The sequence below is a fragment of the Boleophthalmus pectinirostris genome, unplaced genomic scaffold, assembly GCF_026225935.1.
Source record: "Boleophthalmus pectinirostris isolate CB_2022bp ecotype Guang Dong unplaced genomic scaffold, ASM2622593v1 HiC_scaffold_7, whole genome shotgun sequence".
Classification (NCBI taxonomy): Eukaryota; Metazoa; Chordata; class Actinopteri; order Gobiiformes; family Gobiidae; genus Boleophthalmus; species Boleophthalmus pectinirostris.
The window spans coordinates 4361048-4374812 of NW_026571473.1; the positions used below are offsets into that span (position 1 = coordinate 4361048).

The 13765-nt window shown below is 36.8% G+C and overlaps 1 protein-coding gene across 1 annotated transcript; it reads right to left on the reverse strand.

Moving 5' to 3' along the window:
• Positions 1–1123: 1123 nt before the first annotated feature.
• On the reverse strand, positions 1124–13408 carry tm4sf4 (transmembrane 4 L six family member 4). The gene is made up of 5 exons (XM_020925190.2): positions 13157–13408; positions 12018–12107; positions 9403–9545; positions 7155–7341; positions 1124–1326 (listed from the first exon to the last, which is right to left on the reverse strand). The coding sequence occupies exons 1-5, from the start codon at positions 13325–13327 to the stop codon at positions 1309–1311; spliced, it is 609 nt and encodes a 202-aa protein (XP_020780849.1). The 5' UTR covers positions 13328–13408; the 3' UTR covers positions 1124–1308.
• Between the last annotated feature and the right edge of the window lie 357 nt (positions 13409–13765).

The window sequence follows — 13765 nt, forward strand, 5'->3', positions numbered from 1 at the left end:
ATATATATATATATATATATATATATATATATATATATATATATATATATATATATACTACTTACTACTACTACTACTACTACTACTACTACTACTACTACTGATTATAATAATAATACTAATAATAATAATAACAGGTTTAAATTATACAACTTGTTTTTTAAACCATCCAATTAGAATTTTACTCGTATACGCCGTAGAGCTGGTGTCCATTCATTTTTAAAATATTTGTAATTATAGTGCAGTCTAATGCTTAGGGTCTCCAGACGTCCCTATTTACCCGGGACAGTCCCAGTTTTCAGCCCTATGCCCCCTGTCCCAGCAGCTTTAAACAAAACCATTGATTTGTCCCATTTTTTTTTTTTTTACAAGAAATGTCCCAGTTGTCCCTATTTTGGACCAATCGTATTCCTGCCAACAGTAAAGAGAGGAATAAACTGTCATTTGTTTAAATAAATTTTTTTAAAAAGCTGCTTAAAAATGACCAAAACACAAAGAGAATGTGACAATACTGACTCACATGTTAGTTGTGAATGGGCTGAGTGTAGAACAGTTTTCCTTAATTATGCACTCGTTTCACAATTTTATTATTACTTTGAAAAATCTGATCATCTTACTACTGCTATGTCACCACATTTCCACTAGAGGGAAGTCAAGTCATGCAAATTAAACGTTGGAATAATATGAACGCTCCAGCTGCCACATCAACTTGAAAAACAACAACAACAACAAAAATGTATTTACCTTTCTTTAACCAGAAAGTTCCATTTCATTCAGATGTTTTATCAATATAAGAAAGAAATGACCAAGGTAGCAACCAAAACAATCAACTCATTGCAGTTGAATCACTAATTACATGATAAAAACAATTGTATCATTTGAGAAAACACAGACAGAGCTATGTGTTATGTGAGAATACAACAGTTACAATTACAAATGGCCGCTTTAAGTTTATGAGAGCTATGTTGACATTTGTGTAATTAATAATACAAATAATAATGATATGCTTTTCTGTAGATGTGGTGCAAAATGTACCTTAATATTAATAGTATATGTGCATTAGATTTTCCATTTTAGGGTCATTAACAAGAAAAACACACAAGCCTCACACTTATGTCACTGGGTAAACATTTTATTTTGTAACTTTCATTAGAACGGAGTGTAAAGAGCTCTGTCATTTCCAGTGTTTCGTGGTAAACACATGAATCAATGCGCTCTTTGCACTTCAGTAAAATATGAACAAAACATGCCCTGGTCCTCTGAGGAACTTTGAATAAATACAGTATAACAGGTCTCAGTGTAGACGCCTCACATGGCTCCATCGCTCTGAAACACAAAACAGAGAGACGTGTCAAAGAAGCTTGAACAAAAAATATGTTGGTTTGTTCCTTTAATTTTAGTGTCTATGCAGGTTGGACTCCCCATCTTGTTAAAACACAGTTCAGATCATTATATTTAAAGGTGCATTCTGTAACTTTTCAGGTGGAGGGTCCGTCACCTTGTTGTTTCTATGGATATGTCATTGCTCTGCCTGGAATGTTCTACAGTGTGACATTAAATAGCTCTATTTTACATTCAATTACAGGTGGTTTTATAGCTCAAAAATGCCTAGAAAAACAGGTATTCTGGCTGTGAGTGTGGTCGCCTCTCCACAGATCTGACCTGTAACTTGGTTTGGTCTCCATAAAGTTAATACCATAAAGTTAATGACCCTCCACCAGAAAAGTTACACAATGCGCCTTTAAGATTTTTTTTTAGGTTTCAAATTTTACATCCTGGTTGAAATCATGACATCACACTAGGGAATTTCATAACCGTTACCTAGCAACCATGTGGTAACCAGGGCCAAAACTCCTCTAATTTACACAGAAATTATTATTTGATGAATAGAAATTTAATGTATTTTGTTGAAACAATGTTTAAAATATTGGAAAAATATGCTTCTTTTGTGTAAATTGTGCCAAACTTTCGGATGGAATTCTCCCAGTGTGATGTCATCAGTGTGGGAAAATAGAATTCTGCACGTCCTGTAATTTTCAACATATTTTTCAGCTTTTCTTCTAAAACTATCAATTAATAAACTATCACACCAGGTATTATAATCAAGAATATGGAATTAAACACTTCTTATAATGCTATATTTATTTCAGATGTAATTTACTTCCCCGATGAGAACATATGATTGCTGGACTTGGGTAATGGCTCATGTTTATATGAAGTACAGCAGGGATCTCCAACCTGTAGCTTGGGAGCCACCAGTAGCTCTCCACCCCCTTCCAAGTAGCTCACCGAGGGATTTCTGAATTACATGTATTGTACTAAATAACTAAAATTTGATTGATTAAATGCCTGTTTTCAATGTAAATGTTTCATTTTGATGCCTAATTTTGTGCACTGATAACTGAATAATGGTCTATGTTTTACAGATCTCTAACTGTACCTCGTTGGAGGCTTATCGTGGCTCTTATATTTCCTCCGTTTCTGGCAACCGCTAAAACTAGGAGCTCTCTGGCATTTTCGTTTAATAGAAAGTAGCTCACAGGAGGAAAATGGTTGGAGACCCACGATGTAGAGTGTATACTGTGTTGTATATTGAGCTGTATATTGTGTTATACATTGTGTTGTGTGGACATCTCCTGCGCCTCACTTTTGGATTGGCCAAACGATCAGTGGCAGAAGTTTTATATGGGTGTGACACAGAGAGAATCATGAAGATCACAATGAAGATCCACTGACCCAAACGCTTGTCATCAGTGTTGGGGAGTAACAGATTACATGTACCGGAGTTACGTAATCAGAGTACAAATTGTTACTGTTTCAGTGAGTGGTAATTGGATTACAGTTACTTTGTTGAAATAAGTGGATTACACTGCGGTATTTTCCTGTTTTTACATTGCCAGACAATATACCAGGTCTAAACCAGGTCTAAAACCAGGTCTAAAACCAGGTCTAAAACCTATTCTAAACTAGGTCTAAACCAGGACTAAACCAGGTCTAAAACCAGGTCTAAACTAGGTCTAAACCAGGACTAAACCAGGACTAAAATCAGATCTAAACCAGGACTAAAACAGGATTTAACAAGACCAAATCATGCTGTATGGCCCGTGTCTCCTCCTCTTCTGTCAATAATATTTTTAATACAGTTAAGTAAAGACTCTGCCTTTTTATTGTCTTTTAGCAGATAAAATATCTTATGTGTAGATTTCCTAGTCTTTGCTTCTCTACAGAAAATCAAGTAATCCAAACTAGTCAGATTACATTACTCACTTTAAGTAATTAGTAGGATTCCGTTACAAATTACATTTTGGGGTATGTAATCTGTAATCTGTAGGGGAATACATTTTAAAAGTAATCTTCCCAACACTGGTTGTCATTCATGAAATGCAGTTTGGGAGTAAGTGTACAGCTTTGTCTCATTTTCTATTTTCACCAAGTATTATCTCACCAAAATAAATCCAAATTTGAGAATCATCTGAACACTAATTAGGTCTTATGAAATCAAACATTGCTTCTTTTTCCCGTTGTGCAGTCCTAGTTGTGACATGTGTGTGGTTTCTCCTCTACAGAGATTCTTTGTCCAACATTTACAGAAGAACTGGCCCATCTGACTCACATGGGTTTGGCTTGGGACAATAATGTTAAAGGTTCATCCATCCATTTTCTTCCGCTTATCCAGGACTGGGTAGGAAGAAGGAAATGGATGGCCCTTTAACCGTGACCCCGTAGTAAAGTTATAAAAGACAGACCACGGTGTTGTCACAGTCTCCACATTCAACTTGGGCTGTCCTTTAGAAAACATCATTAGTATTAGTCATTGTTTTATCTGTTTTATTTATTGCTTAGACTAAAATCAATCATGTGTTAAAGCTATCGAGAAAGGGTGCGTTTTTTTTTTTTACAATTAATTTACAACAGGCAAATACAGATAATGTTTAGTTACAAAGTGAACATCCAATCTATTGCAAAAAAAGTCACTAGACTGGTTAACCTTTTTAATTAACTTTTGTCTTATTGTTTTGTAGTCATTTTTAGTATTAGAATATTAACTTCAGTGCAAACATATTAAAGGTCTGATATTATTACACTATTTTCTGATCTATGTTATGTTTCTTCATCACAAACAAACCTGGAGTTGCGTTTTGTTTCGTTCACACATGTTTAACACACAAACCCTGCACATTTAGACTGAGTTCTACTTTGTGATGTCATGTGGTAATACAGGAAGTGCTCATTTGGATGATTTCATATCTGGGATTACCAAACTCTACTAAATTAAAGGTAAAAGGAGCAGTTCACTTGAAAACTACTACTTCATGACATCAGGAGGTGAAACAGAGCATTTTGAGCTTTGGAGATGTAGATAGACTAATAATAAATGAGTTCTCAAACATGTGTGAAGGAAACAAAACACAACTCCAGGTCTGTTTTTGAGGAGGGAACATTATAACATGACTTAAACCTCACAAGAGTCAATTTTATGTAATATAGAACCTCTAAGCCAGCGAGCCAGCGGTCTCCAACCTTTTTTCTCTGGTGAGCTCCTTTACAAAACAAAAATGCCATAGAGCTACTCATTTTAGGGACTGCAAGAAATTGAGATGATTATAAAAAAGAGGATGAGCCTTTGGGTGCAGTTAGATGCCTATAAAACATAAACCATTGTCCATTTATTAGTGCACAAAGTTGCTCTTCTTTTAATTAACCAAATTTCTGTTATTCAGCACAGTGGCTATAATTTCAAAATCCCTTAGCGAGCTACTTGGAAGGGGGTGGAGCTACAGGTTGAAGATCCCTGCTCTAAGTACTTTACATTCGTGCACATGCCCAAAACATAATTACATGAGTTCTAATGTGTGATCTGTTTGTCACTTTAAATCCCAACTTGAGTTTTGAAACTACACCTTTCTCATATGGAAAAAAACTGAAGAAGAAGAAGAAGAAAAAAAAGAATTTACCAATGTCTTTGTAGTAAATCTTTATATAAGGTTAATATGTGTCATGTGTGGTTTACTCCTGAAAGTGTCCCCCTTTTGCATTTTTCTCATACAACTCTAATATCAAAAACTAGTAAAGATACAGTGAACATTTTGCATGACATTTACAGGTAATGCGCATGATAAACTATATTTTGTAATGTTTGTATCCTTTAATTATATGTTGCAGTTAAAAAATTAAAAAAAAGTTGTTTGTTGCTCAATGAAAACATATTACTGTAAATGATGGAATTAATTAATTGTTAATTGTGAACATGATCACTTAATCGGTTGCTATTGCTGAGACTGAATTCAGTTCTAATGTAAGATGGTACAGTAGTACATGTAGTAAGGAAAAATTTGCATGTAATTTTGTATTTATTTAATAAAGTGATATGACCTCTTGTCAGTTGAGGCAAGTGAAAAAAACATAAGTGTATAGCTGCTTTTTTGAATATTACAAGTCAATATAGACCTTTGTAATAATTAGGATTTTGCAGAGTAAAAATCTTTTTACAGCACATGTATGTTCACTGTGATATCAGGGGAAGAGTGGGATGTCTTATGTTTTTTAAGGTTGTAATACAATATTTGCATTACTGTGTTTACCCCCATGCTGCCCAACACACACACACACACGCACACGCACACGCACACACACACACATGTACACGCACACACATGCACACACACACAGACACACACTGTGATAATTTTCTTATTCACTCTCATACACACACAACACAGCAATCAAGTTTAAGGAAACAATCATCATTTCATTTGTTTTTCTATGATTCTGTGGTAAAAATTACCTTTGTCCAACACTTGTAAGGATATTGTATGTGAGAAGAGTGTCATATTCAGCCCTTGCAGGTTACAAAGTTTTATATGTTTCATGCTGCACATATTTACCGAAGCCAGTGATGTTCATTTTGTCTTCTTATATACTTTAACTTCTTAGGTTCTTTTTAAAGACAATGCAGTAAAGTGTATTTACTTGTTGACATGGTTCTGCTGCTGCATCTTCAGAACTGTCCTCGGTGTTGTTGGTGATGTGTCGTATATCAGCTGTTGTTACTTCCTGTAGGCGTGGTCAACCTGATGGACCTGGCAGGTCGCTCAGACTGACCACGCCTCCCGTCGCCCGGTGTTCTCTGGAGGATGGAGGAGGGTGTCCCAGGTATGTGAAAGGAGGAACGTTCTGTCATCACGGTTAATGCTGTCCGTGCCTTGTTTTCTGATTTCAATGACCTCCTTGATCCAGCTTTTGAACTTGTTGTTTTCCGATCCAATGACCCGAGCCCCGACCCGATCCAGAATGTGGTTGTTCCTTTTACAGTGTCTGATATGGCGGATTTTAGGTTTTCCTGTTCTGCTTTATCTTTTTGTGTTCTGGTGAGTCTCCCTGACGTTTCCTTTTCGCATTCCTTTTGGTTTTCCTTTTTTTGGATGTGAAATGCCCGGCCTGTTTCCCCTATGTATGATTTATTGCTGGATTTGTATTGGATTTCGTAGATGGCATTGCATTTTTGTTGTTGTGGGATTTTATCTTTGGGTTGTACGAGTTGTTGGCGGAGTTTTGTGTATGGTTTTACTACAGTGCTTATGTTGTGTTTTTTCTTGGCTCTCTGGATGGGTTCGGTTATACCTCTGATGTATGGTAGTGTGACTGTGTTCTTCTGGTCCTGCTGCCCTGTGTTGGTTTGTTGTGTTTTTTTCCGGGGTTTGTTGGTTTTATTGATAACTTGTTGTCTGCCTTTGTTTATGGCCCAGCTGGGATATTGACATTGTTTGAGTGCTTGTGTGATGTGTCTCTCCTCCTCCTCCCTGTCTGTGTGATCTGTGATGAGTGTTGAGGGCATTGAGGGTGTGGTCAGTCTGAGCGACCTGCCAGGTCCATCAGGCTGACCACGCCTACAGGAAGTAACAACAGCTGATATGCGACACGTCACCACCAACACCGGGGACAGTTCTGAAGATGCTTGCAGCAGCAGCCAAAACATGTCAACAAGGTAAATACACTTTACTGCATTGTCTTTAAAAAGAACCTAAGAAGTTAAAATATTTACCAATGATCTTGCAACTGTTTTCACTGTCATATACAAATCTTTCAACGTTCAGATAAAACATGTTAAATTGGTGTATGATTTGTCTATACCATTTCCATATGGATTGACTCACCCCTCCACAGCAGCCGCAGCAGTCCCCGCACAGCGCCCCCAGCAGGCCGTTGACCACCTGCACCGCGCACAGAGCCACCTGGATGAGCCCCATCACCAGCAGCACAGAGAACAGAGACAGGTGCCAGTGGACGATGCCTGGGGGGGCCTGACACTGCGTCCATATCCCCTTGTCCTTCAGATAGTCACTGGACACACATGAAGGGTATGGCAGGTTAGATTTAGTCTGACATACATGGCAAGATGAATTGTTTCTTCAATTAAAATGCAAATAGGTTTTCATGTTTTTTCACATGCCCCGCCCCCTCGTCCTGTGATTTGGTTTGGTGGAATAGTATCTGTGGTGAATATTTAACATAGTTTCTCCATCAGTTAAAGTTAAAGGGCAGTTTCTGAAGTAGAGAAGAAAAGGTGAGTTCTAATATGAAATACCTCTACCTATGTGGGTCCGAGTACCATTTATTCTTTTGAATTTCAATTAAGAACAAAAAAGAATAAAATAGGAAAATAGTCTGTTATTTCATTTTTCTAATTTTGACCTCTACTTCCAATATTTAATTTAAAGTTTATTTCAAATAACAAAATAGTCTTAGTGCCTATTTAAATTTTAATATTTTATTTTCTCTGGTTTATTTGTCCCTGAAGTTCTGTTGCTCAAAGCCGCGTGTGAATTCAGTTTCAACTGAACAAAGGAGAGTTTATCGCCGCTTCCTTTTTCTCGTCATGGAGTTCAACAATTACTTTTTAAGACACGAAAGTAAATCCATCTCTATAAAAGAAGACAACATGTTTGTCCACAAAATTGCAACGATTGGTCAGGTGAGTCCTTCAAGCAGCAGAACTTCCAGAGCAAATAAACCAGAGAGAATAAAATATCCAAACCGAAATCGGCATGATGATTGTTTTTTGATTGATTTGAAATAAACTTTGAACTAAATATGACAAATAGAAGTCGATTTTTTTTTTCTTTTGACACAAAAACGAAATAATGAAATAACAAACTGTTTTCCCATTTTATCCTTTTTCGTTCTGTCATCAGCACAGAAAATTCTATCCAAAATGCAGTTTAAACCTTTATTTAACTAAATAAATGTGCTGCCATTTACTTTTATTCATCTAATCCATAAACTGTGAAGCTCATGAGGCTAGCAGTTAAAGGAGCAAATTTGGAACCGAATTCTATATTTGAAGTGGGCATTAGTTTACAGACAAAATGGTGAAATAAAAACAGCAGGATCATGTAGAGGGTGTTAATATGAACATGAGGAGGTTCACCGCAGCAGTTACAGAGAAGGGGGGAGACAATTTTTCAATGTAAATGTAAAGTCAATTGGAAACATGGGTCAATGGAGCTGGAAGGGCCCCGTGAATACTTCCTATTTGGAACACAGCGGATTAGCTATGTCCATTTATGTACAGGGTGTCCCAAAAATTTGACATCATTTCGCAGGCCAATCATTTTGGCAATTCTTGAAAATAACCTCAAATTTTCACAGAATATACAGAAACAGATCAAGATTTTAAATTTAATGTTTTATTTCTGTTTTGAGGTTGAGTCATTCACTCACAAAGACAAGTTATTTTGTGTCTTGGAATCTGCTGCACACACTCACCCAAGACTCCGCAGCAAATGCAACATTTGGAAAAACTTCTCCAACTGGCAAACAAATTTGGACTTGGTACCAAAAATGTGCAGAAGAAGGTGCTTACATTTAGCCAGGCTAAAGGATCTGGTACGCCAAACTATCATTCGAGGAATCTGTGTTTCCAGACTTGTTCTCCTTAAGGACTTCTTCTCTTCTGATGTTGATGATGGTACCAGATCATTTAGCCCTGCATAAACAGCTGAACTCTGCACATTTTTGGTACGAGTCTTGGGTTAGTGTGTGCAGCAGATTCCAAAATGCAAAATGACTTCTCTTTGGGAGTGAGCGACTCAACCTGAAAACAGAACAAAAATTAAACATTAAATATAAAATCTTGATCTGTTTCTATACATTCTGTCAAAATTTGAGGTTATTTCAACAAGAACTGCCAAAATGAATGGCCTGTGAAATGATACAGTCTGTGTTCTGTCTTTGTCATTTCTGCTGCCTGTTTCTTTCACCAAAGAAAAAAAAGAAAAAAAAACAACAACAACATAAATAAATAGCACAACTTTTAGTAAAATATTAAATATATTGATGTTAAGTGGATGAATAACTGGATGAATAAGTTGTCTTACTTGTCATATTTAAGTCATATCTCACCCATTATTAAAGGGATATTCCCATGTGGCATTAGTACTATTGGTTTGACACTTGGGTCCGTGGTTTATGGCCACAGCAGAGACTATGATGGAGTAACCTGCTCCCAGGACCCCCACGGCCGCAAACAGCATCGAACTCAGCATCTGCACAACACGAGCAGGCACAGAGACAATCAATACTTTACAACATGTCACATTTTAAACAGAGATACAATGGGGCGTCTGTTGGAGCACGCCTACACATTCCCCAACTATCGATTGTCACACAATGGAACTCTGTGTGAGTCAAGAGAAATGCGTCAGTAAAGACCTTTATTATGATTAAACTGATACTGAAGATGAATATATAACTGCTAATGTTTTTGGGTGTCTTTGTGTGTCTTGTGGTCACTGCATATAAGGTGACCAAACATCTCTTTTTACCCAGGACAGTCCCAGTTTTGAGCCCTGTGTCCCCCTGCCCCAGCAGATTTATCCAAAACCACTGATTTGTCCCAATTTTATACAAAAAATATCTCAGGTGTCCCTATTTTGGACCAATTTAATAGTTGACGACAGTAAAGAGAGGCATACATTGGCATTTGTTTGGGTAAAATACAGAAAAGCTGCTTAAAAATGACCAAAACACAAAAAAAATTTGACTATACTGACTCATGTTAGTCAAGAATGGTCTCTGTAGAACAGTTTTCCTTCATTACGCACTCGTTTCACAATTTTATCATTACCAACCGCCCCAAAACCGAGAGTGTCCCAGTTTTTCATTTTGAAATTCTGGTCATTTTAAATGCATAGACTGTGTAAAATGCCTTATTGACACCAGTTTCTTGCTCTTTTTTGCTACTTATTTAGATTTTATTATTACCATTCATATGTTTTACTCTACTTATGATAATATCTTGAGATGTGTGAGTCTAAAACAAAGTAATTTCCTTTGTGGATCAATAAAGTTTGTCTAAATCTAAAAAAGTGGACTAAGGGAGTGTGGCCAGGAGGAGGGAGGAGGAGCTGAGTTACATATTAGGAATAGGGTTTTATTATATTTATACAAAATAGTGAAATAAAAACAGCAGGATCGTAAGGACATTTTAAGACCAAAATGAGCAGTTACAGAGAGAGGGGTGACAGTTTTTTAATGTAAAATCAATGGGAAACAGGCAGAAGCTCCTCCATGAACACTTACCACTGGAACATTACTGTGGAATGTTACTGTACTGTGTCCCTTATGTTCATTTTAAGTAAATTTACACTATATATAGACCAAATCACACTACTTTCTTTAGACGATTAAGGGAATATATAACATAATATATAATATAATATATTGTTATAATGTGTATGTGATAAAATTCTATTCAAAATTCATCCATCTCCATTAAGTATAGTACAGTCTAAAAGAACATACACTATGAATCATCTGGAATGGTCTGGTATTTCATTGGAGTAATTTGGTCATAAAAACATTTCTCTATTATATTCTTGATATAAGACATTGAGCAGCAGAAAGAAAGTTTGGAGTGAGCGAGAAACTTGTGACACCGGGAGGATGCACCATGAAACTTTCCTGAAGTCAATGGATGGATGAACAAAGCCTGGACTTCAGTGACACGGAAACCATCCTGTCGGGATTCAGAAAGGCCTGAATAATTCTAACTGGAACTGATGCTGAGTCTGACAACAGCTACACAGAAGAGGAAGTGGCGCACCATTTACATCTGGAGGTTGCGAAGTTGCTCAAAAGTGACACCGAGGATGAAGAATTGAATGGATTTAGTGATTTGGAGTGAGATGGAGAGTTTGATAAATTTGTTCTGTTCTGTTGTTTATGCTATAATTATCTGAAGAACTGTTCATATGTGACGTTAACAGTCTGTTCTCTCTTCAATTGTTATTACTAGACCATGACTTTTAACTTAAAATGTCTGTTGTACTGGTCTCTGATTTTATAATCATACAGGAGTTGCTTTTTACCATAACATAGGGTGACCCAAATTTCAAAATAAGAAAACATCCCCATTTTTTGGAGGTTGGTAATAATAAAATTATGTTCATGTGTTCATTTGTGGTCATTTTTAAGCAGCTTTTCTGTATTTTACCTAAACAAATGACAATTTATGCCTCTCTTTACTGTTGGCAGGGATCAGATTGGTCAAAAATAGGGATACCTGGGACATTTATTGTATAAAACTGGGACAAATCACTGGTTTTCGATAAATCTATTGGGACAGGGGACACAGGGCTCAACACTGGGACTGTCCCGGGTAAATAGGGACATCTGGTCACACTAACTTAACACCTATGAAACACTTGACTGACACCAAATCCAGACTAAACCAATTCAAGATTTGTTTCCCCCATTTAAAATATATTTATGAAAGTCATTTAAAAGTTATTTCATGACTTTTACCATTATCCAGGCAAAAACCTTAACCATAATCTCCAAACCAGACCCTAACCTCTGCCATGATACAACACAACAAAATCTGGAAATATAGAACCTCTTAGAACAAAATACATGTTTACAGATGGATAAAAGTATTTAAATACATATAATTTTTTTGTGTTTTCACCGTTTTTGTTAGGACTTTTGAAAAAAAAAAAAAACTAAAGTTCACTCACAGCGAATCTTCGCCCACAGCTCTCATTTCCACAGCAACCGCAGCAGTCGTTGTTCTTGAGGCCGAGGAACACGAGAGCGGGAAAGATCATCTGAAACAAACAAGGAGGATCATAAAACCATAAAGTCTCTTCCTCTTTTTTGAAGCAGAGGGAAGGTTCAGAGATGCTGCACAGATAACAGGGAAAACAGGTCCTCACACATTTAGTTACATAATATTATTTTATATTTTTATGAACGGGTTTCAGTGACAACAATACTTCAAGATTTTATGAACATTTTGATTTTTTTTCCAATAAACATTAAACTTGAATTTAGCTGTTTCGTATTCAAAAATCATTATACAGGCTACAGTTTTGTGTGTTAATACAATCGCTATGGCAACAGTCCACTCTGAAATAAATAAAGACATATTTCCGCATCTATGTGTCATGTGTTTGTGTCCAAACGTTTTTCATGACTTTTCCCGTTCGTGTCCATATAATATTTTGTTCTAAATTGTCATAATTCTGAAATCCATGGATAGAGACTTAACCTGAGACACCATAACTGAAAAATTACAATATAACAAAGTTTTTAAAAATCGAATACAACTTATTATCTTGTTTGTCAGTTTTACTTTTAAGGCTTCCTTTGAACCAGGTAACCTCTGGTGAATGGGTGAATGCTTAACCTTCTCCACCACTATTCACTCATTTACAGTTATATAGCAATTTATAAATATATTTCTAATTATCTGAAATCATTTGATCATCTTAACGGCCTTCTTCTGCTGGAGTGTCTTTGGCCCCCTGTTCCTCCAAGGAGATGTTCATGATGGCCAGGAATGTCCCGCAGTGTGGCATTAATCTTATCTGTCTCCATAGAAGGAAGGTGATGACCGCACTAAGACTAAGTTACAGGTCAGATGTGTGGACAGGCAAGCCTGCTCACAATAAGAACGTGTGTTTTTCAAGGTGTTTTTGAACACTAAAAACATCTGTAATAGAGTAATTGCAAGATAGATTAAGTTTAACGCCATACTGTGAAACATTTCTCGCAGTTACCAGGGAGATCTTCACCAGAAAAGTTGCGTAGTGCATCTTTAAAATCTCACTGTGTAACTTTTAACTTTTCAAATTGTAGTTTTTTTTTTACTCACCAGAACTCCAGATCCCACAATTCCTCCAAAGTAGAAGACTTGAATTGTGATATTTTCCGAGCCCTGGACAGTACCTCCGGGAAAAAACAGTAAAATATTGCACAAAATACAAACAATGGCCAGAGGGATGAGACAGATCCCCAGACACTTTGCGAAACTACCAGAACACATGTTTTTGGCTCAAGTTTAATGGCAACGTAGAAAAAAAATAAGACAAAAATGTTACACAGATGCTAAATGGTCTGTGGGTACTTAGCTATCCGGTTTGAGGATGCTCTCTGCTCCAGGTGTGGTTTTATACCTGCGGTCGGTCGTCACAGGCCACGCCTCCTTCGCCCTCCTCGCCGTCGGCCCTAAAATGCAACGCGCTGTAAAACAAACATGAAGTGCACACAGAGGTATTAATGAGAGTCATATCCAAAGACAGGCCAGTTAATAATCCACCATGTGCTTTGTGTTCATGGAGATACAAGAGGAAGTGACAGAGAGACAGCGCCTAAAGACAAAGGACCAAATCTTACCAAAGTTTTGATCAGTGGTTGAAGTACAGGTACAGATATTGAAGCAAAGAAAATACTCAAGTAAAAGTTAAAGTAATAATTTTTGTGT

Coding starts and splice junctions, on each gene's coding strand:
- tm4sf4 (XM_020925190.2), bottom strand. CDS start 13,327: ATGTGTTCTGGTAGTTTCGCAAAGTGTCTGGGGATCTGTCTCATCCCT. Junction 12,108..13,156: donor TTGTGGGATCTGGAGTTCTG/GTGAGTAAAAAA, acceptor TGTTTGTTTCAG/ATGATCTTTCCCGCTCTCGT. Junction 9,546..12,017: donor GCTGTGGGCGAAGATTCGCT/GTGAGTGAACTT, acceptor CGTGTTGTGCAG/ATGCTGAGTTCGATGCTGTT.